General features: G+C 35.4%; 2 protein-coding genes across 2 annotated transcripts; both read right to left on the bottom strand.

Annotated features, from left to right (window-relative positions):
- Positions 1–1,424: 1,424 nt before the first annotated feature.
- On the bottom strand, positions 1,425–10,844 carry LOC146136083 (uncharacterized). Its single transcript, XM_083396156.1, has 11 exons — positions 10,743–10,844; positions 10,007–10,085; positions 9,408–9,586; positions 8,910–9,017; positions 8,209–8,370; positions 7,579–7,698; positions 6,797–6,965; positions 6,497–6,648; positions 5,172–5,351; positions 4,870–5,060; positions 1,425–1,947 (listed from the first exon to the last, which is right to left on the bottom strand). Exons 1-11 carry the CDS (start codon positions 10,842–10,844, stop codon positions 1,425–1,427), a joined length of 1,965 nt encoding a protein of 654 aa, XP_083252282.1.
- A 3,662-nt stretch (positions 10,845–14,506) lies between these two features.
- Positions 14,507–25,081, bottom strand: LOC146136082 (lysocardiolipin acyltransferase 1-like). The gene is made up of 6 exons (XM_083395289.1): positions 24,662–25,081; positions 20,888–21,078; positions 20,177–20,308; positions 19,029–19,160; positions 17,195–17,328; positions 14,507–15,284 (listed from the first exon to the last, which is right to left on the bottom strand). Exons 1-6 carry the CDS (start codon positions 24,835–24,837, stop codon positions 14,829–14,831), a joined length of 1,221 nt encoding a protein of 406 aa, XP_083251415.1. The 5' UTR covers positions 24,838–25,081; the 3' UTR covers positions 14,507–14,828.
- Between the last annotated feature and the right edge of the window lie 1,422 nt (positions 25,082–26,503).

Raw genomic sequence — 26,503 nt, 5'->3', positions numbered from 1 at the left:
AAACGGTTAGTCGTTAACAGCAGTGCAATAATAAAGCTTTCTGTAAATTCTATTTCCTTTTGCCAAAATGGCAACACCAAAATTTTATTACCGGCATTCTGTCAGTGTTTTGGAAAAGGCCATGTAAAAAGTTATGATACCGCTGAAAAGTAGAAATACTTTGCCTGTGTAACCTATTGTAAACCTAGCACAAATGTCACGCATCATATTCAATTTTTTGAATTTAACTTGGTAAAGTTGGTATAAACAAAGTTTGTAGGCCTCGTGAGCCCGTGGTTTTACTTCATCCCACAGTGTTTCAATTAAATTCGGCCAAATTAGGACAGAAAGATTACTGTCCTAATGATTTACAAACTGTCGGACACAGGAGTTAAATTAGGACAATTTATCGTTTTTGGTCCTAATTTTAGGCCTTCTGGGAAGCCTGGTTTGAGCGTCCAATTATTTTTATTAGACATTGTTTGACTGAAGCTAGGCTTGATTCATTAATTGAAAAGTGTAATGGTGACGTCATAAACGCGACAGGTTCACTGCAGCAAACGCCACACAAATATTAGACTGGCGGTTGCTTTTGCTCCTTCTATAGTGCTAAACATTGATTATATTTTTAATGAAATTCTACATGGCGACCCCCCCAGACAACCCCTTGCGACCCCCTTGGGGGTCGCGACCCCCAGGTTAAGATCCACTGACCTATGATGAAGTTTTACTGTAAATCAGTGCTTTTCAACCTTTTTGCTGAAGTGGAACCCTACGGAAACATTCCACTGGCTCGAGGAACCCCAGTGCAATAATTCACTGGCTCGAGGAACCCCAGTATAATAAACACAAGTCAATTAGCTAAACAACTTAAAAATTGCGGAACCCCTGGACTGTACTAGCGGAACCCTGGTTGAAAACCACTGCTGTAAATGTAAATGATACGTAGCCTACCCCATGGTATTAAAAGAAACTGTTTGAGTCATATTTATTTAGGTTCAATAAATAGCAAAAATAAATTACATAGTCGCTCCTAGCTCCAGTCACAGATTAAACATTACAAGTCGATTTATTATAGCAAAAAGAGATAATGACTTATATGGCAAATACAATAATATTACCTTTACGTTGCAAGCAGTTCACGTACAGCCTGGAAAGTTGTCGCGTACCACTGTTGTTACGTGCAGCACAGATTGAAAACCACTGATCTAATGTAATTAATATAGATATATTATGTACATAAAATGAAAAAAGCGTCATATCTTTTCCGGCTTAACTTGTTTTTTCTGAATTCTTTCTTTCCTTTTCTTCGAGATAATTGATTTGGAAGGAATTTCATCAACGTTATTTTCTTTGCTGCCAATCAGATATTTTATTTGTGGAAAGTGAAAGAAATTACCCTGCTAGAGATGATTAATAAAGAGGTCACCTTTGTCGCAGAAGTCCTAAACTGTTTTGTTTGTGAGCCCAAAATTCTGTTTCTTGCGAAGTCTTTCTTTCTTTTTTTTCGAGTTAATTGGTTTGGAAGGTACAAACAATGACAAAACATTTTCGGACGACTTTTTCTCTCGGGAAGTCATCAAACCGGGTGCAGTTTTCAACGACCTCGTGTTTGTGACGTCACGTGAGTTCATGGAAGTGTTCGAGGCGAACAAACTGTTGTTCTGCTTTGGGTGCTGCGGGCCGTAAAAAGTCCTTAGTTTTTGAGCAGCGTTCTCAACCAAGTGCGTAGCTTCTGGTGTATTCGGTTGGTCAGTTTGAACTGAAGTCACCACACTCCGGCTTCTCAGTGGGCTTGCGGAAGGCGAAACCTCGCGACTGGGCAGCGGAGTTGTCGATTTAACGGCCCTCTGCCAAACAGCCATCATTCTCTCGGCTTCCTGCTTTTCAAGCGCTTTCGCCGCTAATTCTCGCTTGCGCTGTTCTCTACGGCGCAGCAGCACTTGCTTTCTTCCGGCCAACAGCTCCCTGGAAAATGATACCAAGTATAAAGTTTATACCAAGAATTTTCCTATTAAAAAAAGGGTGTGCTGTCTTCTGAAAGGCGACGTTGCAGTACTTTTCGTTAGACTTGTATATATTTAAGCACGTTTTTTACACTTCAACTTACAATTTACAACAGTCAAATTAATTCGAACCACTTAGATGCCACATATTTTTTTTAGTTGTAAATATTCAACGCCATATTCTTTAAAGACGCTTCATGGGCTTAACCAACGACCTCTTTAGCTTGGATTTCTGAAGATACAATTTGATTAAAGGCTTATTTGGAATTTTTGTATAAGCGCAAAGGTAATTACAATCGTTTTAAATTGCATGTCTTTCCGTGTCCCGTAAATAACTTCATATAAATAAAGGTTATGAAGGATAAAGGCAAACGAAACAAAAGACAACTAATATTTTTTCACGAGGATTAGTGTTGGAGGTTATTCGTTACTTAAACAAATTTACCATTATTTGTTTTACAATCTACACAAGTGTGTAAATGACTCACTTGGTTACATGTTGATTACTTTATACAATACAAAAAAAACAACAATGAAATACAGGGCACAGAATTTAACTTAGAATTTCAATCCTGCAAATTTTTCTGAGAACTCAAATCAAATGATTTGTCATTTATTACAATTGAAAGTATCTCCTGAATCCAAGGATAATTGTAAAATAATTCTGAACATTTCGTTTATTACAGGGCTAGGATTTTCAGCACGTCGAGACACAGCCATATTACTCGCTGCATCATGTTAATACAGACCTGGGCAACATACGGCCCGCGGGCCGGATCCGGTCCGCCGAGCAGTTTAATCCGGCCCGCGGTGTATTTTCCTTGAAATACGTAGGCTATGCGAAAACAAGGGTGAGTTTCTACATGCTTGGTTGTACCGTAAACACTTTTTCCAGGGACGAATCCAGTTATGACCCCGACAGATTAGATTTTTAGCCTGTTTCAAATTCTTAACGGAAATAGTTTTCGTGTTTCGCGCGAATCTCTTCCGTCTTTCTCGTATGTGTCACGCGATGTTTTACATCTTTACAGACAAATAGCGTCCTCTGCACTGTTATACTCTTCCCAACGAAAGTTTAACAAACTTAGCCTAATATTTATATATTTATGCGCTTCGGTTAACAGGATTCCGTCTTTAAGATATGAACGAAATATAGACCGTTTTCTTAACTCTGAAATATACTGATTCACATTTTGTCAACCTAATTTAGTTAATGCCATTTTGTGTATTTCTTCCGATTTATATCGTCTTTGCAGTATGGCCGTTGTACCGCAGGTGACACATTGGTAACTTAAAGCCTCAAAAAAACAAAAAACTATTTTTTGTGCGAAATTTTTACGTATTTTAATCTTAATTTTTGGGTCAACCAACTTAATAAACGTCAATATATAAAGCAATAGATATGTTTCTATGTGTGCTCAATGCGTTTTACCTGTTCTCCATGCGCCCGCTAAATCTAAATTAAAGTTTGCATTTTAAAACGATCATAATAGTTGCATTTTTTTCGTGGCCTCCTTTAAATTTGACTAAAATTGCACATTTTTGCACAACTCCAAACGTAATAGCAAGTTCGTTAGCTTATTTCTTTTATACCGTCAGAGTATGACATCATATTGCGTGTATTTGAGATTCTATTTTTGATCCGGCCCGCGACATCATTTAGAGTTTCTCATGCGGCCCGTGGTTAAAAATAATTGCCCACCCCTGTGTTAATACAAACAATTTTATATAGAACCAGATCTATTTAATAAAATGGTGCATCGACATACGCGTACAATCACTGCGATCTTGCCCTTGAAAACAACGACTTTAAAACTAATAAAGTTGTTTGTATTAGCACAATGCGATAAGATACTGCCGCGTTTTTGATCGATAATTTGTCGCCGATTGAAACTCGTCGTTTATTATTGCGCGAACGGCTGACTGGACAAAGATTAGGGTTTCGATGCAGCGATTTCCAAGCCATACACCAATATAATATTCAGTGCCTATTTGAACTACGTCAATGCACAAATTGAACCTTAATTGCCCTTTTAAATATAAGCTCTTCTGAACAATTGCATTTTGCGCCACCCGTTTATGTTTATGTTTTACACAAATCGCGAGCATAAAGTCCCAATTCAACCGAAAAGTTTGCCAAAGTAATTTAAATTTACGATAAAATTTACCGCGCTTCCCGAAAGTATTTGTTTACAATGTGGCCATATGTACTGAAATGGGTAGATATATAGGGTGCCATATAACTCCTAACGGGTTTATATAACTTAACTACCCTCAAAACAGGGTTGAAAAATCTTCCACCATATGCTTTTTCAAATTTATAATTTACATTTGCAGCCTACAGGTTTCCAATTTGTTTGCACATGCGCACGTTAGACTCGGGTAGTCCTACGTAGTCTTACTTGAGTCTCGAATCCGACTACGCAACCCTGCCTTGAAGTTTTGATGGGAACACGCATAATATTTAGAGTTTTTACTCATGGTTTCTGTGCAGCCATATATCGCTGTAAGGTAATGCCTCTCGCATATCTTTGCCCTTATTAGCTTAATAAATGTCTTTGAACGGATCAATGTCTTTGTTTATAGTTTGCCCCAGGTGGCGCGTCTATATACTTCTAAATAAATAATGATGAACCACTGCTCTAGATAATAACGGCACGATTGCAGAAGAAGTTTAATCAATAAAGCAGTTTCTTGAAGCTGAATATTCTGATTCTGTGCTTCTTAAGCTGCTTCAACTTGACTGAACTAACTGGTCCTGTCCTCAATGATTCTGTAAATCAATATGTTTTTTAAATATCAAAAAGGAAGTATATTGTACCGTGATTTTTTTTAAAGATTGAAAAAATGCGTTTCTTGCATTACATTTGTTTTTTAAACTCACTTGTAATTCACTTGACCATCGCTATCTGTGTCTAGGCTCCCCATCAGTTGTTTGAGCTGCCTTTTGGAATAGGGGATACCGGCCGCCAAAATACCCCTCTTAAACTCTTCGGGAGAAATTTTCCAGCTTAAGTCCTTATCGAAGTTTCGGAATAAATCGACAAGTCGAAGACGTTTGTCTTCGAGAAACTTCTACATATCAAAAATATTTTATAAGGACGTGATAAATGTCGTGCTGAAACGTCGCCTGTCATAGCTTAAAACATTCAAGGACAAGGATATGGCAAAACCCTGTTTGCTGACCTGCAGGACCATCATAGGATCCATTTTATCCTGAGCGGCGGCCGCCCTCTCTTTTGCTGTGTCAATGGGCTGTCCGGCGGTCGTTGCGGCAAAATTAAACGACGTCTTGCTGCCACCTAACGCCGCACGTTCCCGCAGTTTCTCGGCAAGTTGAAGAAATTCTTTGTCGATTCGAACACCCTGGTAAGTGAAATCACGAGTTTCCTTTTTTGCGAACTTAAAGTGTTCTGATTGCATCAAAGGGTGGATAAAAGTAGCTTAACGAGATGTGTCGGTTTTACTGCATGGTCGTCGAGTCAACATAGATTTGAAATTTCTTTATTAGCCTGGTTTCATCTTACACTTCTTGTAGCATTTATGAATAAAGACTGTATCGATATTATTAAAGTGTAAATGTTCGATGAGATTTAACTCGTTTAGCCAGTAACTATACAGGTAACTCATGCAATTAGGATTTTTTTAAGTGTTATATTATGTAAAATTTATTTTCAAGAAGGCATTTTAATTAGAGTAGATTATCCATTAAATATAAGGCAAACACATTCCAACAATGACTTTCAATGCAATACTCTATTTTTTTGCTTGAAATATTTACCAGTTTCTAGTTTCTTGTGCCAGAATACACATAAGTATAGGACGATTATTTTTTTACTATTTGAAAAAGGTAAAAAAAAATTTGTCAAAATATACTATTCGGTCAAAATTTGTCAAAATTATTTCAGTTCAACTTAAAAAAGGCATAAAAATCGTTTGCAAAATTAACAAAACCTAGTGACAGCTTTTAGAATTAGTCGTTCAGATCAATATTTTATAAAAATTTAGTTTTGAATTACATCTAACAACATTTTAACACGTCATTCGCGCTTCGTTTTTGCTTCATTTCTGATTTGAACAAACGTAGTGAGCAGTATTTGCAGTGTCTTATTTCTGTGGCGATTTTAAATTATCCCAGTTCCTATTTCGATAATATTCTTTAAGTCTTAGCTAGTGTTTCAACTTTTTACCATGTATTTTAACTAATCTATTTACTAAACAATTTTCTTAAATAACTCTCGCCTTGTTTTTAATTGGCATTGGTCTTTTGGATATGCCACAAATAACAACGAGTTTTTTTCAAAAGTTTTGCATAAACCCAAAATAATAACTGATTTGTGCATAACCCGAAACAATAACTGATTTGAACTGGTCGTCAGTAAAACATAAAAACAACAAAAAGGCTGGCGACACGAAGACACTAATGCGAAATTTCTCATTTTAGGTCAAATAAAAATAGCCATAGGCCTATACATAACTAAAACAATGTGAACGCATATATCTTAATTTACCACCAGATCCAAATCTTCAATTGCTGATCTATCGTTTTTCATTACGGCATTAATTAACGCAAGCGCTCCCTCGCTTCCCAAAGGATTGTTTCCAAACTTAAGAGTTTTTAACGTGTCGTTGACCTCCAATCCCTTAGCTAGAAGAGTCGCACCTGCATTAACAGCAATAAACAAAAGTAAATTACCCACACCCGCAGCGGATAAGCTATTTTTAATTGCAGTAAAATCTGGTGATAACAGTCCCATTGTTGAGTGGACCAGTTAAAGTTATCACTTGCTTAATAGTACACACCGTTTTACCTCTTTCCGTTATTCTGTTGTGACTCAGATCAAGCCAAATTAAAGTGTTGTTGCTTTTCAGAGCCTCGCCCATCGCCATAGCTCCCTCGTCTGCAAATCCGTTCCACGAAAGATCGAGGTACTTAATGGTGATGTTGGACTTCATGCTGGCACACACGGCCAAAGCGCCCTGAAATAGAAGAGCGAACCCATACTCAGTAATACTGTTATCACTCGGTCAATCCGAGTAGTTGATTAAAGTAAAGTAACGTTTCTACTGTGGTAACTCGATTTTTTTTTTCATTATATATGCTTGAGTTTCTTAAATAGTCGTGTTGTTTTTTTCGCCTCTTTTTCCTTACCAATGTTTTGTACGGGTGTCTGGAAGGTTACCTTAAGACATAGCAATCGCCTTACGTATTGCCATTGCTGCCTTCACTGTTTTGTTGGAGAGCAGTTATTCGGACGATGTTTTGCAACGAAGGGTTAAAACGGAAAGTTAAAAATTGCTTTTGACAAATCATAGTTATTGTGTATTTGTGGTACTTGTTACATGTGTCGATTTCGCGTTGACGCTTTTGTTTTCTTCGAAAACTACGCTCCAGGAAAAGGCTCGCGTCTTTCAATCGTCTGTTTGTATGTTGAGCTGCTATCGCCTGATGGGCCGTCCCAAGCCACGCAATTAAGTAGCGGGCGACGTAACACGCCAAAATGTTAGATAAAAAGGGTCACGCAAGAATGAAATAAAATCAATAATTATGATAAGTTTGCCATGTAGCCTATGTCTTCCAATGAAAGCCTACCTTGAGTCTGAGATGGTTCCAGCTTAGGTTGAGGTACTCGATTGCTTCGTTGGAAGATATCGCACGGCCAAGCCACTCGCCCCCACTTTCGCTGAACTGATTTCCGCTAATATCGAGATCCTTTATTTCAAACAAAATGGGATGATGTAGTGGTCAGTTAGCAGCGTATTTTATTATTTTATTCTTTTCGAAAGACCAAGTTTTGGAAATATAAAAAGTTAAAGAATTTATTTTTTATTGCCAGGACAAATGGTGAACTTAGGACGGGACGCTTAAACGACTGGGTCTATTGTGTCCGTCCATTAATAATACCGGTTTTGTATCATCATGGGTGTGATGAGACATATAGGCCTTATTGAGACATATTTCGTTTGTCAAAGATGGGGTTAAAATGTGCTGCAAAATGATATTAATCAGTTACGGCCATAAGCCCCCGAATATAAAAAAGTAACCTCTCAGCTCCAATAAAATCGTTTTTGTCTTTAACCAAGCTCAAGTTATTCCACGTCACATATAGGTCGAAAAGATTTAATTTAACTTACACGAAATTTAAACCTAAAAAACCGAAGAATAAAATTTAAGCCACTTCCCGGTTACGGATCACACCCTTTTAAAGTAACGACCCTTCACCTTTAGCTTAAAGTTTGAGCGCATTGCTTCCTCGAAATACTGTGCGTCGCTGTCCCTGAAATCGTTTCGTGCGATGTTGAGCGTTCTCAACGTTGAGTTTTCCTGCAGCATTTCGTTAATGTACCTGGCGCCTTCCGAGCCGAGTTTGTTGCAGGAAATGTCCTGTGTAATGTGCCGAGTTAAATCGTTTATTTATGCTCCTATTTTTTTAAGTAAACCGGCGGAAGCTTATTCAAAGAAAAAAAATACTTCTTATAATTTTACGTGCAAACATGAGATAAATAGCTCATTTTTATAATATAATGTCAAATAAAAACATATAATTTCAACCCAAGTTATTTGACTCAAAGACTAAAGTTCAAGTAAAGTTACTTGGTCGAAAGACTTTTTGAGTCAAGTCAATACATTTTACTGAAATACTTAAGTCAAATAAAGTCATTTCAAAACAGTAACTTAGGTACAATTAAGTCAAGTCATTCAAGTCATTGATTCTAGTCATTGATTTCTGTGGACCCCAGTTTGAGAACCTGCACCTATCTGGATCGTTATAATTCTTTGTTTGTATTTTTGCAACCAAACATCAACATATTAATGCTAGATATACTAGTTTTTTTAATTTTATAAATTTAGCAAGTTATATTTTGTAAAAGGTTCTGTTCAGTGCAACTTAAGTTTAAAGTATTTTAGTTGTTTTGGCCTACCAATGAAGATATGTAGCAATTTTCCATTAGCATTTCCGATATGTCTTTCATTCCCTCTGCAGTCATCCAGTTGTCGGAAATATTTAAATCCAAAATCGACGTGTTAATCTAAAATAAAAGCAAAGTGCCAACTGTTTTGGTATAAAATTTATGTTAAAACAAATAGACAAAACTGCACCATTACAAAACATCGCACATTGATAAAATATTAAAATAAATTTGAATAATTAGTATGGGTTTTATTCCTGTCTATAAAGGACGTTAATGCTTTAGACTGGAGCACGTTGCATCGTGTGAGACATATAGAAGAATCTAAGTATAAGTAATTTTATTGCCTCTCAAAAACTTCTTCTTATTCTTTATTATGGCGACCTGTTAAAAGTATAATACCGCCCACAAAAAAGCAGCGATGTTTTGTATGTCCATCCGTGAACACAACTGAGTTTTCACTACTGACTGATACTCCAAACACCCTAAATGTTAATTGATTTTGCTCACCACAAGCGGAGTCGCAATTGCTTTTATGCCATTCGGACCCAACCCGTGGTGACTCATGTCCATCACTTCGTCCTGAAGATGACCGATAAAGTACGACGCCGGAACCACCCCCAGTTGTTCGCACGATTTCACGTAGATATCCGCAGCAGAAAGCCTCTTGTAGGCTTTTTTATCTGGATCTGTAAGAAGGAAAAAAGGTCAAGGTAAGTTAATAAAAATGTCTTTCATACTAGGCGAAGCAAACTCTCTTTTATTTACTTTTCCAGCAGAAGGATACAGGGCGATTTTATTCTAATGCTAATTTCTAACAGTAAATAGATCCCCGGAAGCCATGAAAAATATGTCAGTCAAACAGATCTATTTACAATGAAAGAAACACATCACAATCATCACATATACAACCATCAGGACCGTGGCTCTACCGATGGTCGTATGTGTGTGTATCTTTCATTGTAGATCTGTTTAGCTGATATATTTTTCACAATCTTTTAACATATTTATTTTAACATGTTGTAGCAATTATATTCTCGATAGAGCAAGCCTAAACCTTTCAGTTTTAAACTTATGTAAGTCGACATCAACAAAACTATTACACATGCCTTCAATTTCCAAATCGGTATCATAAAGGTCTTCTTCTGTCAAAATTGGTTCTGGTAAAGATTCTTCGTCTTCCGATTCCTATTAAAACATTATATTATGACGTGTTTCTCCTCTATTTTTTCAAATTTTGGAGAAATATTTTTCAGAACCAAACTTCAAAAACCTAACAGTGTGAACTACTGTAGTTGGCCAACCAAATCAAACAGCGACCCTATTTTCGGGGGCGACTCTTCGTTGAGAAACACTTTATTAGTATAACATAGTGGCAAGGCCCACTACATAAAAAATACCAGTTAAACTAGACAAAGTCAATATTACTGTGATTAAATTCGAGTAAATTAGAATTTCATAACACTAAAGCGTATTTTTCTCATTCTTTGTGACATAGTCAGGGACGCTGAAGGCTAACACAGCTTTTTTGACGTGGTATATTGTTAATAAATAACTAAAATTTTGTTGTGATTTCGGGCGCTCCAGGCAGCGATTTGTTACGTAGAAAGCAAAAAAAAACGGTCTACAAATACGGCATAGCCTACCGCAACGCACATTGCTTGGGTTAGCGTTTGGGTTTGGGTGGGTCAAGCATTATTATACCCAGACGCTAACCGACACCCTAACCCAAATGTGCGTTGCGGTATGCGGTATTTGTAGACCGATTTTTTGCGTTACTTTCTACCTACCAAATAGAAAGATCCCCTGATTTCGCACCAGGCTCATGATTCAGCACTTAAATACCTCAATATCGGAATGGGTTTCTGGCTGCTCATCATCTGCTATAGCGACCGTTTCCGAGTTTGACGAAGCTTCCGCGTCTGGACCAACTTGTGTTGATTTCATTGTGCGTAATTCTCAACAATTTACCAAAAATGGATGATATCAAAACAATATTTCAGTCGGCTGTAATCAAGTCAAAATTACACAAATAAAACTATTATGACGAAATAATGGTTTCTACGGATACAAGAACTTTAGATTAATATTAAAGCATTAAGTTTATTTGTAAGTCAGGCGATGATTTTTTGACTTAAAAATAAGAAATTTTAACCTTAAAAATAAAATTTTGACCAATTTTAACTTAAAGACAATTTTTTTTAACAAAATTTGACCCATAGGAATACATTGATTTAAACAACATATTGTTTTATTTAAAAGTTGTAGTATTTTCGCGTCGTTAGTCATATGGTTTTCATATTTTACTGACGACCGTTGGAACACAAAATATTTTTTTTTTTTCGGGATTATTTAAAACTATTTACAATGCTTCGTTAATATTTGCGGCATTTAAAAGACACACAACTATAAAAAGACAAAAGAAAAATAAGACGGTGGTTATATAAGAATAGTGCTGGTTATACAAGAAAAGTGAAACAGTTTGCTAAAATACACGGTAAAAAGGATTGCAAAAAGTTAAAGACTTAACATATTTATCGAAATAAGAAAAAGTTAAAAATTACCACCGAAAAAAGACATATATACCGTTGAACAATTTTCTCGAAATTAGAGATACACAACTTTTTATGATATGTCCGCTCGATTATACTATTATATTCATCTAATGAGGATGTATTACACATAAAATGTTAGATGAACGACAATTTCAAACAGCCACAGTTATTGTTTGTTTTGTATACGACTTATATTTGACTTGATATAGGCCTAATTTCGACAAATTTTGAACTAACTTATAAATTTTGACAAATTTTGACTTTTTTGGACAAGTCAAATAAACATCGGCTTACTTTTATGTAATATTCTTTACGTTGCTTTTTGAGTTGCAGCTTTTTGACTGGAAAGTTTGTTTAACAATTTTAAATAGCCTCAAACAGCCTCGATACCTGAGTTACACTAACTTGTCAGTTTAACTGGAGTTGTTATTCAAACAGCTGTCTTGGATTTAACAAAATAGGCTGCCTGTAGTCGGAAGATTAACTGTTTATTGAACTTTAATACTGCGATGCTTCCTATAGCCTTCGATCTGTGTATAATACTGGTATACACATGTTTCTAACTGGTGTTTATCAAAGTAAGATGCATCTTTCTTGCATTTCCTGCACATTAACCGATTTCCTAGTTAAAAAGTGTTGAATCTATGTATAAAAGCTAATCGATCCGACAATGTTTTTTTCAATACGCTGTCTTTGTTATAAGGTCTCTTCCAGTTAAATATTGACAATCGCGCAGGTCAATTGCTTTCGTTTAAACGCCTTCGTTTAGCAAACATTTCAAAGCGATGACATCTATTTACTGAGAGCTTCTCCTGAAGAGACCACGCACACAAGATTGTAAATAACAACCAATCTTTGTGATGCTGATTGCTGTCTGTCGTTAGCAGCGAAGAGATTTCTATATTTGAGTATTTGTATATTGGTTATAGCAGGTTTAGAGCGGTTCTCAGAGAGACAAAACCATGACAACTCTGACAGGAAAGACCTAACCAAAATATAATTAAGAGGTACGCTTTTGATTTAAAATATAAAATTATTCACTTTAACACTAACAAAATTCGAATAATATATTTTCATTTTAAGATAGATAAATGTCGCCTTTACTGGATTAAACGTATTTTTACATGCTTCACTGCAGCTCGTACGATGTTACTCAAGATTAACGATATAGCAGCTAAAGTGGCAATCTTCCACAAATGACTATTTAAGCTCATAAATACCGATTGTGGCGTGATAAACGGATGCAGGGACGATTTCAAGGAGCTACAAAACACTAAACAGGAAAGCTCATAAATGATACCCACCGCGTTTAAGACTAGTAATCGCTCCATTGTTGTCCGACGAGCGTCGCATAAGGCATCACAATAAGTCTGTTCTAACAACACGGCGTTTCAATCAGTAGATCTAAAACAACTTTTTCATAGTTTTACTGGATTTGGTAATTAAAAAATATTTCCATACACGGATTATGTTTTGCCCAAAGACCAAAAGTATTGAAAAAATTAGGGTTGTTTTCGATTTAAAAAGCAATTTTAACGGTCACTTTAGGGCAGTGGTTCTTACCCGGGGTGCCGCCGCACATTGGGGTGCTATTTCTAATACTTAAGGGTGCCGCGAGATATTTTGAAATCTGTAAGAATTTTATTTTTGCTATTATTGCTATTGCAAAGCTTTTCACTCTACGTTAACGATGAAGTACAATAAATCGAAATATTTCCTACATTTGCTTGGAGTTTTATTTTTATTTTTTTATAGTAAACTACTTGACATTATAGCGAGTTACTCAACAAAAATTCTAGTAGGGTTGCCGTAATCTATTTATTTTTTTCTGTGGGGTGCCACAAGTCATAAGCCATAAAAGGTTGCGAAACCACTGCATTAGGGGCTGTACAAATTATTTTTTCGATTTTTTTTTGACCACTTGACTACGCAATTGCAGTTTATTTCACGACACAGTTTCATGCATTGATTTTCAGGTTAAATGTGGTTTTAAAACAAAATTAAGAGCATAACACAACTGAAATTTGCATGCACGAACAAACTCAATGGGCCGGTGGTAAACACCCAAAAGTATATCATAATTACTGCCCAACGCGAAATAAATTACTTCCCAACGCGAATAAACTACAGTCGGGGTCGCAAATCATAACATAGGAAACTTGATAAAACCAAACTAACGGGGGAAAATGGCATAACAACAGCGCAGTGGGAATTTAATTTTCCTGGAACTTTTGAAAAACAAGATGCGATTCCCAATTAAACTGCACAAGGTGGCGTTTCAATTAGCTGGAAATATTCATATTTCAGAACCTATTGGCTTATAGAGCGTGGGCACCGATTTAGAAACCGCGCTACAATAAGCAGTTTTCTAAATTGTATAACTCTGTACAAAGTTTATGCTTACGAAAAATCGCAAATACAGAAAAATAAATGTGTGAATTACAAAATCATACGTTATCAATTTTTGAGGGTTCACCAGATAGATTATATAGGAAGCGCATATAGACTATTACATAAAAAGAGTGAAGAAAATCTACAGCCATATATGCTGTGCATTTTGTTCACAGAAATATTGCGATCTGTAATTGTTCAAGTTATCTGGCTAAATAAAGTAGCGACTTTTTCACAGCGATGTAACTATGACGTGACAGTGTTACAAAACGAATAAGAAAAAGTTCATTCTAAAATCTAAATAAACAAGTAAAAAATATACGTGACGAAACAGTGGACACCAAGGTCGGACATCCGTCTGCCAAAAAGTAAGGGTTAAAAAGCTTGATGTTTCATACTGTGTGACAAGATAATGATTTCAAACCCTCACGCAACGGAAGTTGTTCAGTAAAATGTAGCATCTTGATTAAGAACAAGAACAACCAATGGGTGTCAAAACTGCTCCCAATAGGTTGGAGGTTAACGGAGAACTCGTATCTTTTTTAATTGTGGCTTAGTAAAGGTAGAACTCCAAAGTATTTTTAAGGTTACAAAACTAAGTATAGGAAAATAAAATCTGTAAATCGCTAAATGCTGAAAAAACGTAAATAATTTCCCACACGTGAAAACGTTAAAGCATTTTTTTTCTAAAAACAAACGGTATTTGCCTAAATCAGGTAAAACAATACAAAATAAATATGACGACGCTTAAATTTCGCAAATTTAACTTCCTTCCAAGTTCCAATTACATCGACATACTTCAGAAAGTTTTATTGCGCTCCTATATTGCTTCAAACAGGATTATTACAACATTAGGTGGAATAAAATCGCCTAATGTGCTTTACAATCATGCGGTGCAAAATCACACAGGAGGTGTAAAACACACAGTTTTTCGCGACTAAGTATCTTTTTATCGTTTGTTAAGCTTTAGCTCGCTTCAACGCGCCTACTTCATATACTTGTCGTAAGGGTGAGCCCCTCCCCCCTTCGAGTATGACGCGTCACCCGCACCGCCCGTGTGCGCATGCGCGGACGTCGAGGCACCGGCCCCTTTGCCCCAGAGGTGGGGCGCGCGGCGGAACTGCTCGTACCACATAAGCTCCAGCTTTTCGACGCCGCCCACTAAAAAGCCCTGACTGAGGTAGAAGAGCACGATCATGAGCATGTACCAGCGGGCAAAGGGGACTGTGTATACGACATAGGCGCAAATCAAGGTGATGGCAACCCAGCAGAAGAGCGCGAACCACAGCTCGAAATTGCGTGGATAGAAGGGCGGCTTTTTGGTCGACTCGAAGCGGCGTCGGTTCGGGTCTTCGGTGGCGTAAAAGCGACGGAGCATTTCCTCTTTTTCGGTCCAGCGTTTCAAACACCAGTCGCCCAGGGCGGCCTCGTCGCGCGGTAGCTGGGAAAGGCAAGAAAAATGTTGTTAATGCGGAAGCTATAAACGCGTGTATCGTAAAAACTCCGATGACAGCTCCAGCAATTCGATTATTATTATTGTATAACAAGAAGACCTTCAACTTAGAATACAGCCGTTCTTTTCGGAGGAATGATTCCAATAAAGGAATTTGTTTGGCGAGACAAAATAAAAGTTTCCTAAATTAAATCGATTGATCTTCTAAGTTTTATTATCTTGTTTACATCTAGTCCGACTATGTGGTCACGGGTTTGTAAGTTTTTTTTATCTGGTAATGACGAAAAATGTTGTATCTATTTGAGGCCAAACCAATGCCCCTCTCTTTGATGATGAGGTGAGGTATTTTAGTAAGTATTCATTATTTCTAAGTCCCCACTATGATTTTACTACATAGCGTAGAAAAAGAATAGACTTATACCTTGAAAAAAAATATATATAAACACTGTCAAGAATTAGAAAATTCATTGTTATGTCTAATACCAGCCCTTAAGTGCTCGCAAACTTGTGTTGTAAGCAGTACTTTGGCATAAAAACCAACAAATTGATGGTGAACCTGTGACATTTGTAACAACAACTACAACAAACCATGTTTGAGGCTACATTCAACTTTGATCTACCGACTGATTTCGCTACCTAACAATCCAGGTACACGTTTGGGGGCTTGGAAATAAATTTTTACTACTAGTGAGTGCAATTTATATTGCTGGACTCATTTTATGCTGGATGTTAAGTCAGAAAAGGGTGTATAACAACGCCAGCATTATATAACTGGAATCCTTCAGCAGTGAATCAACTGTGTCATAACCTTACCAGAGATCAGGAACACGTTTTACTGACTAACTCCTATACGTCTATATATACTCACATCAGTTCGTGAGTCAGAATACAACAATGTAAACAAACCGTTAAACTGTCGCAGATTGGTCAAAATTAAACTGTCGCAGATTGGTCAAAGCGCTTGTAAAGTGTCTAAAAATACAGATTCGAAAAGCATTGGCCTCGTTAATTCATAGCCGAAAGTTCGACAATCGTTCCGGGAGAAGTGTCTTGGCAAGGCTTTTCACATTGAAATTCTTAAAGCGTTGCCTAATGTTAACCTGGAGGTATTACTTTGATTTTGCTAGCATAGTCGCATTTTCGTCTTGCAAGGGCAAAAAAAAATTGAAACCAACACTACTTCTCCCGAAGTTTTATATTTATCAATGCGTCGCGAAACATTTTAATAATGCTAAAATTCCTATTGGCATTACAAATAGGCATAGAGCAAAGCATTTGAGAATCGAAGGCACATCACCCATTTACAAACAGATTGCAATATATTATTTACCTATTGCCTTAAGGATTACTACGGCGTCTGAACTAAGTTAATATTGCATTAAGTGTAAAAAGTGTGCCACAAAAATGTTTTTAGTTTGGTTTTGGGTTGCAAACTGAAAACGTTTGAGAACCACTGGTCAAGAGCCCTAACAGTAGGCCATGTAACGATTCATATTTTTGTGAACATATGTTTGCAACTGTTGCACCGATTATTTGATTGTTTGCGTGTGGTATTGTTTGTTTGCTGTATCGTTTGTACGGGGTTCTTTTCACTCTTTTTTCTCACTCATGTTATGTCGCTTTTCCACTTTTTCACCTCACCTTTTAATTTACGCTTTATTTCTTATCTTATCACGTTTTCGATTGCTCATGTTAAAAAAAATCATGTTGCGTGGTTATACGCACTTTTTGCTTTGTCAAAAGCCAAATCTGCCACATGACCTGTCAGAAGGCCTAAATGACAGGCGATCATTAACAGCCGTTTGCGACATCCGATATAGAACGTGCTGCTGATTTAAATAAGCAAAAATAGAAAGGCATGCGAAAATCGATCAAAGTGTAATTGTTGGCACACTCACGTCGTCGATGTCATAACGCCTAATGTTGAAATGCACTTCTCTCGGTACGTCTCCTTTTAGAATGTTTATCTCGGCTTGAGGTATGTTGTGAGGATATGCCACAGTGACGTCATGCACGGCATGGATTCCACTGACTGAAGAGGCAAATAGACGTTAGAGTAAACGATGATAAGGTAAAACAACGTTGGTGATACGGATGCCTTATATGGTATGTTCAAACTGTACATCCAAAACAGCAGTACAATATATTAAACCAGGGGTCGGCAACCTTTTTGGCACTGCGGTCCGGTTTAAAACTAAAATTTTGTCGCGGACCGGCCTTAAAAAACAGCAAATGTTCTGGAAAGGGAATTTATTACAACTTTCAATACGAACTTTTTGCTTGTTTTGCCGCAAAGAGATGCTCCCACCTAGGAATTACTAAACTAACGGAAACCCGCGGGCGGCATCCGGCCCGCCAAGCAATTTAATTTAACCCAGCCCGCTGCTCATTTCAATAAAACTTTTGGGCCTTAACGTTTTTTTCTTAAACTACACTTGTATACCATTATTACCAATTCCTATACTCTTACCAGCTTGTCAAACTAAGGATATATAACGCATTCTTTGAAAATAAGTCACACTTTTGTATAACATATAATAATGTATGTTTCCATTTCCAGGCCCTACACGACACTTTCAATAGTTAGCCTACGTAATAAAAACACGAAAAAAAAAAATAATATACATACGATTTTCGAAACCTTTCCGGCATAAATATCAAAATAATAAATTATTTCTTTATGGGACATACTTTATAAGCATTATTTGCATGAAATTCTATTGCACTTTAAGGTGAGCACGCTTAAAATTAAAACTCGTGATATTTTAGCCCATTTTTCGATATATTGTAAGTACTAGAAGTTAGATTTTGTAATAAAAATATGCAATGTGAATGTTGTGAACGCGCTATGTAAATCATATGGCCACAACACACAATTGTTTTGAACCTCACGAGAGATTGATACTATAATTGAGATTTTTTATCATACCAATCAACCATGGAGTAGTAGGCTATATTGAAACGAAGGTAAATGTGTTTTAAATATAAAAATACATTTAATTATTTTTTTACTTTTTATCAGGTTTTTGCGTACAGTTCGTTTTTAAACAAAATGTCAATCTGACAACACTGCTACGGACCGGTAACCAACTCCTCGCGGACCGGCGTTTGCCGACCACTGTATTAAACAACAATTTATAGGTGTTATTTATAGGTTACAGCAGAGAACCAAAACTTTTTTATATATAGGGCCGGATAACAATAAGGCCTAATGATCGCGGGCCAGATGTAAAAATTTGTGTCGAACTTTATTGCCAGGGTTAGTATTTAATCGTAGGAAATATATTATTTAATTAAAAAAAACTCCATCGAGTTTTATAAAAAATTCATCAGATTTAGTTGGGATTTTCATGCGAAAAACATATTGACAGTGTTTTATCTTAATTATGCCGATAACGGACTGAAAGAATTAACACTAAGGATATCATTTGACCTGTAGGCCCTAGTTTGGTGACCCTTGGTTTAAAATATTGTACTGTTAACAATAGTAAAGGTGGTTTACTATTCGTATGCTATAGAAGTGGCTGGAATTATTTTTTCAGTGTGATATATACTACTTATATTTAAAATCAAACTATGAAACTATTGCACACTGCACAGTACTAAATCAACGGGATATTACCTTTACCTTTGCAATGTACTTTGTTCACCTCTCAAAACAGGATGCTTACCTACTTCCTTTAATCAGTTTTATGGGAGCTAAACAAAGTTTAAAGACATTTTGCACTCAACTGTTTCTAAGCGTGTTGACAAAATGAGTAAAGCCCTTTCTTCGAGGGTGCAAAACATAATCAAACTCTTGCAGACCGTTCTTTTTTGCAAATGCTTTACTTTTTGCTTTGTTGCTTTCAGACAGATCCGTGCCTGAAAAAAAAAACATAATTTCTTAGGTAATTGTTAATCCTTCTGCGTTTAGAAAAACATTTGGTTTTCAAAAATACCTATGACAATTAGAGTTAATTGGTTGTCTTTTAGGGGTACTAGCAAAATGCGCGCCTCTATCTGAATAATGTTTGGTGCAAATGATCTGCTTTACAAAGGCAGTGTTACCAGATAATTATAAGATCGCGCATGCAGCGCAAAGAAGCTCTTAAATGTAAAACTGGCAAATTGTGCAAAGTTGGTTGATATCTGTTGCTTTCTTTAGCTAAATTAGGCAATATAAGTAAGTAAACCAGTATGTTTAAAGTTCAAAATGCCACATTACGAATTGTATCACGGTGAGTCTCATATACCATAATGTGCCATTGGGCTGAAAAATATAGACGGCAGCAAAATGTAAAATAAGTTAGGCATATTTTATATTTTATTAATAAAAGTTTGCAAAAAATAAAGTTTTGGTAAAGGCCTGGTGCAATTTTCTTCGACAACATTGTATATAGTGTGCATAGTTAGTAATCTGCCACATTCAGGTCACTGGAAGTGGAACTGAATTAAAGAAATGGACAAACAAACAATATCATAGAGAAAAAATACTTAGTTAGTGATTGGAATAAAATATTCAGTTACAACAAAAAGAAAAAAATAAGATGTTTGTATTGCAAAACTTGATGTTAAATGAATCAAAATTAGTTTTTTCTTAGTGAAGACTTCACATGACCCCTTGCTTGCTCCAAAACCCCACTGAATAAATGCATAATCAGAAAAGGTCATGAAATTTTGATTTAGGAGTTAGCTACATCTAATTTATGAGTAATTCATGCACATATTACTTAAATTGAATAGGGTTCTAAACGCAAAACTAGCACAGGAACAAAATACCACATGTGCACTTACAAAAAAGAAGACCTCTAACCACAAGCCCCTAATGACTGATTACTCAAAACTGTAGGAGATATTATACTTGGTGAGCAACAAACCAATGCTAAGTGCTAACTGACCTTCTGGAAAGAATAGAATGTTGTGCTTTGAATTGAGTTCAACAAAGTAGCTGAGTATTCTGTTGATATGATCCTGATCAGCTTCCCAATTTCTATCCAGAAAGATGTATGCTGCAACTTGCATAGCCCATCCTAAACATTCATTTGTGGGTTAAGGAAATTAACTTAAATATATGAAAAAATAAAATTGTTTTGCTTGTTTAAAGAACATTGAAGATAAAAATGTTTGTATGTGTTGTATAAATACACATAAGTGTATACAAACACAAAAAAGGAATATAAAAAAAAAGTTTAGGATAACATTGAGCCTTTACAAAGAAAATAAAATAATTTTAACATTAAAGATATGTTTTTTAATAATGTCTACTAGGTCTATATAAATATATTGAATATATGTAAACATGTTTTTATACTATTTATACAGTTTAAAACAAATTTGTTGAAACACTGTAGGTCATAAGCAATTAAACAGAAACTATATAAGCTGATAAAAGAATACCAATTTGATAAGAAACAAATATATATATAGAAAATCGATACTAAGGTTTTATTTTAAAAATAACAATTCAAATTTAAAGGTTTTCCAGGCATATTTAAAAAAATAATACTTTATTATTATTTTTATAATACTTAAAAGGGAGTAAATTTGTTTTCATCTAGCCAATATATCTTTAATAAAAATAATTATGTACAGCTTTAGTTAACACCTACCGACTCCTGGAATCCATTTTAAATTAGACTTAAGTGCAATTTTGTGGCGGTTAAGTATTTTGGCGTGAAACACATAAGAAAAAAAGTAAAACCAATCCAATCTTGTTCTGTGGTTCATTAGAATAACAGTTTTCTCATGTCGTTCAATGGCATCTCCTGTTACCACCACCTTTATGTCAAGCAGCTTTTCTGTAAAATTTCAAAAGAAATCTTGAACATTTACTCCAGTGGTTTGCAACTTTTTGAATGAAGTACTTTACAGAAATTATAAATAGTTGGCGACACCCTTACTGAGTGGTTTACAGTTATGTTACAGCAGGATTAAAACAGCACTCAACAACTGTGCACAAGACTGAAAAAATTCCTGTTTTCTTGCACCCTGATTGTATCACAATGCTTATTAGAGCAAAACTGAGAATATTAAGGAATTGGAAATATCTCTTGGCAGTGAAAACTACCAAGAACGTTTTTCAACTTAATTAACAAATAACAAATGGTGTATAATTGATTTAAAAAAAAGTAATAATAATTTAAAAATATATGATGACAAACTGAAAAGTTAAATATAATAACAATGTGAACAAATGTTTGAGGGACAAAATATGTAAAACAAATGCTATTATCACCAGAATCTGTTTGTTTGTTTTTTAATTAGGCTTAACTAATTGGCAACTTCAGAGATATAATGGAAATGGCAATCAAATGTTTAACACATAACTTTTAAATTACTAAAACTTATTTCGACAAAAAAGCTAGTTAAAAAAAATTAATTGGTACTTACCAAGGACAGTCTTGATTCAGCAACACCATTGTAGACATAAAAAAAACAAAGACAGGTGGTCATTCATTAGTCTTGCCCAAAATTAGGTTGCTAATTTAATTTGCACTATTCCAAACGTTTTTGTGAATATAAACAGTAAACGTGAATATAAATAGAAGGCTTCCAATAAAATGGTTTTAAATTTAAATAAATTATAGAAGCTTTTGCATTAAAAAAGTATTATATTGCATTACTTGCATAGAATTAACAGAAAGCTATAGGGGTAATTATGTCAAGGTTCTATAGTTAATAGAGATTGGAAACTTTGGATGGGGTGCAGGGGAGTTGTTTAGACAGCTTAAAGTTACACAGATGTAATGGGCTATAATAATATAAGTTCCAAAATTTGTGCACCTATAAATGTTACACTATAGAAAACTATACAAACGGTCTTAAGTTTTTCTGTTTGCTGACTCAAGTTTGCATGGGGTCTACCAAATTTACGGCTGTGTGTGCAACTGTTAGGTGGTATATTTTGAAATGTTAAGCAGTCAAATTTTTAAGTACTTATGTTACAGGCTCTGTTATTGTTTCTTATTCCAGGAGTTGAGACATACATCTAATTTAGCACTGATAAATTTTGGAACATTGATTAAATTTGAAAAACTTGATATAAATCACTTTAAACTAACCTATCTTAAAGTCAGCCCAAAATAATTTAACAAATGAGTTAAATAAGGCCACCTGATTTGTCATGGCTTATATACAGTATATCGAGCTTTTAAATCAACAGATTAAAAAAAAAAGGTTTTTTTTTTAAATCCAGAATATCGAATCCTTATGTAATATGTCGAGGAATTTTAACTATTATTGAATATTTGGCATCTGTATGACAACACAACAATTTAAAGGACAACATTTAATTTGAAATACTTAAATATTATTGAGAAAAGAAAAAACAAAACATATCAGTTATCCTTCTGGTAAAGGTGGCTCTACTGGGCAACTCATAACCAGGATCCATCTCTTTTATCAAAAGTTTAAAGTGTTCCTCTGCTACAAGGTTTATTGGTGGTATATCTTCAAAAATCACATTTCTTATTAGTTTGAAAATTTTATTGCTTTAATTTGGGGTGACTTTGGGGCGAACATATGGGGTCAATCTGGTTTGTCTGCTTAATGTTTGAATTAATTCTTCCAAATTGTGAATTCAGAAAAATGATTTTCTTACACTTTAACAAAATTAAAACGGAGTTTTTTTTCAAGTGCTTTAATAAACGGCCAGAGGGCTATTGCAATAGGCAAGCTGAACATTACAATTTGTGAAATAATTTAAAAAAAATGTGACAATATTTTGTTGGTCTGTTTGTGCTTTTCAACCGCAATGACAACAAATGGTGATACATTCCTCGCGAAACGTTAACAAACAAACAAAGTCAGTGTGTTGTACCACTACCACGAGTCCAAAGTCCAACTGCGTGGTCAGTCCAAGTATGTTACATGCCGCCATCTAAAAACGGCACTTTGGAATGAAATTTATATCGGTTCCAATTACCCGATATAAACAGCAAAATTGGATTCAAATCCAACCGATATTCTACTTTGAACATCCCTAGTCAGTAGTCTGAATGGCCTGTATGTTGCCTTTACTCCAGATGAGTGGCGTATGGAGTGATGCATTCACAGAGAAAATGTGGCTGGTGGAGATTAGAAGATTGTTACCAGTGCTTGACAACGGTCTAAAATGCCAATCAGTTTAGCATGAGAATGGCCTATATTTTAACAGATTTAAAACATATTCCTTAAATTACTATGTGGCGTTAAAACATGATGTAAAATAGACTACAAGGGTATAGTTATAAATAAAATTTAAAACTCAGTAAGTTAATTTAATTGCTAAGGGAGAGGCTATTTGCCGAGCAACCAGTATTGGACATAAAAAAGAAGTATTGTACAAAATTCATTTTTTCCAGAAATTAGCGAGGGCCAAAGTATGAAATCCTAAGTTTTATGCACATAAAAAATGTATCGTAATTCAATTGAAAAACAGTCATATATGCCCTTTTTATAATTTATGCCCACATAAAAAATCACAAGAAAAATGCAAAACGGGGAAAATTAAATTCAACATTACAAAGCCAGATGCCATCCAAACTCAACTTAATTTTCTGTTAATGGTAAACTAATGCAAAACTGATGCAATATTTACAAAAATATATAATCGCAAAGTAAAAAACAATAAATCAGTGAATGGGTTTTATTTGTTTCAAGTTACTTCCCTAACTTTGAAATTTGCAAATTTTAGTTGCCACACCGGCGACCTGCGAAAATAGCCTTTTCGTAACTAACCCTGACAGAACCAAAAACAAACACTAATCCAATCCCTAACCCAAATGCTACCCCGACCGAACTGTGTTTTAAGTATTTTTAAGTGGAAGTTCGCCATTTTGTGTTTCTCAAGTTGCCGGTTGTAATAAATAAAAGCCTACCAGTGCTCTATATGGTAACAGAAAAATAAACATTTAAACATAATATTTACATAAAAATGTTATTTTACCACCATAGTAAGACCTAACGTTTGTACAAAACCAGACAACAAGTAAAATGATGCTGGCTGTAACAATAAAAAACTGTTAACTGCGTACTTCTCACCACCTGGGCAAACTTGGCGCGCCAAGATTGGTTTTGGGCAATATTTCCAAAAGTTGTGACGATACAGAGTTTTTACACAATCCTTATATTTGCTCAGCCGTGGTTTTGGCCACGCATTTCATGTAAAATCAATGTTTAAAATTTCGTCGCGCTAACGGTTTATAGAATAGTACTCCATTTTCAGCTGTTCAAACTTTACAAATAACATTATTACAGCCACAAAAATTTGGGCGAAAATGTTATTACAGCCGCGCAACTTCAAGCTGCAAAATCGTCTCCCCCGCATAAAATGCAAAGTTTCCAGTCTGGCTTCTCACTTAACAATTATCTAAATACCAATACGTTTAAACTTTTAGCGTAATGAACTTACCACGATAATAGCTTGCCACATGGATCCTAAAATCTCTGATATTCTTCGGTAGAGCCATGGCCATAGAAAAACAATTGGCAGCAGCGGGCCGTAGATAAAAACTGAGCCGAAAAAGCAACTGACTAGCATCAACAAAACCGAGCCAGTCCCACGAATATAGCCTAACATTTCATCAGTTTCCGTTGGCCAAACGAGTGAAACTAAATCTCAGCTAAGTTAGCTTAACCTCTTTTTTACAGTAAGAAATCGTTAAACATTGACGAGAGCCGGCTTATGTGATCTTGCAATGATTTGGAATGATAAGATCTGTCCAGTGCTGCAATCGGCGATGCATGACAAAAACTAACGTTTTCTTTAAACATTTCTAACGTTTTTCTTTCTTTACTAACGTTTTTCTTTAAATATATTTAGTTAGCATAACTCCGGCAATGCAACAGGGGACAGCCGCGAACTTAGGATATTTGTTTAGAGTGGACAATTACAATAGGTACTTAAGTTTTTGGTTTAATGCAATATTTATGCGCAACCGGAACCAGAAGTTTACAAACCAATTTTAAAATTAAAATAAACTTAGGTCGAACCCGAGCTAAATCGGAATTGAACAAATTGTTCTGAAAATAACATAAAGCGGAAATGAACCTTAAGCGGAAAGGTTAAACGGTTCGGTCAATACTGCTTTATATATTTACAAATAGGCAAAAAAAATTATTTTCGAGGGTGCTCTAAGCTGCATTTGTCTGTACATGACAAATGTAAGGTCAAAATATTAGGATTAGCACATTAGAAAATGTTCTCCATAAGATGGCGCACTGAGTTTCATATTATTGACCAACTCGTCTCATATTTTTGTGATTTACCCATGCGAGGATTTTTTGCATATTTTAGTCCTTGGAAGAAGCGAATAAACTCTTCAAGAGTGGTTTCGATATGCATGGAAAGTGGACACTTTGAAGAAGAGAGTGCATAGGTTACCGGTAGTGCATTTGCAGAGTGTTCATAAAATCGTTCACATGCTGTGATATCATTAAACCGTTCACGAATCTGTGACGGAGAATCGACCGTTATTCTTTACCTCTGTAAACTTGCACCAAAATATCGGCAGTAGTAAACTCCAAATTAGTTAAAATGTTACTGTATAGTTGTAGCCAGGAAGGTCAGAAAACAATGACAATGAAAGGGCGAGAGAATGCCAAATCAAAACATTGTTTATGTGGGAATTAAGATTTAATAGTTTGTTACCTAATATCATTCAAATAACCGAGATTTGTTGAAGTGTTTGGCATCAAAATTCGCGGTTCTAGCTTATACGCATCTCTTAGTAAGCTCAAACCTAGGAACGATTTAAAAAAAAAACATTTTGCGCAAAAAAGAGTTTCGGTAAAATTAATAACTTGCTCTGGTAGGCCTATATCTGACATTTGTCTCGCGTACCAGTACCTCAGTTTGAAAGCCCCTACTTTATAATTGAAGCATTTGTTTAAAGAAGATAAAGCCCAAACTAAAGGTTTGAAATTGTAATAGACAATATAAATTTGTAAAAATTAAAAAAAACATTTATTTGTAAGATGCTATCCCCCATGTTCTGACCTCGTAACTTATATTGATGAGTTATGTACCGGTACCTATAGTAGGAGTCCAAATAGTAAAACTATGACTACTTTAGGCGATATTATAGTTTACAAAACAAAAAATGTAATTTCGCAGTTTTTGGCAAAAAGGCTTCTATAACGACATAATTTGAACGTTCTATGACGACACAATTTAAATTAACTGGTTAAAATGTAGAACATGTTAACTCAATCTCATGTTTAAAACTAAACGAGCGTTAAAAAGC

Source organism: Ascidiella aspersa, chromosome 8 (genome assembly GCF_963924565.1).
Source record: "Ascidiella aspersa chromosome 8, kaAscAspe10.2, whole genome shotgun sequence".
Classification (NCBI taxonomy): Eukaryota; Metazoa; Chordata; class Ascidiacea; order Phlebobranchia; family Ascidiidae; genus Ascidiella; species Ascidiella aspersa.
The sequence above is the reverse complement of the archived record's forward strand: the minus strand, read 5'-3'. Positions and strand labels throughout refer to the sequence as shown.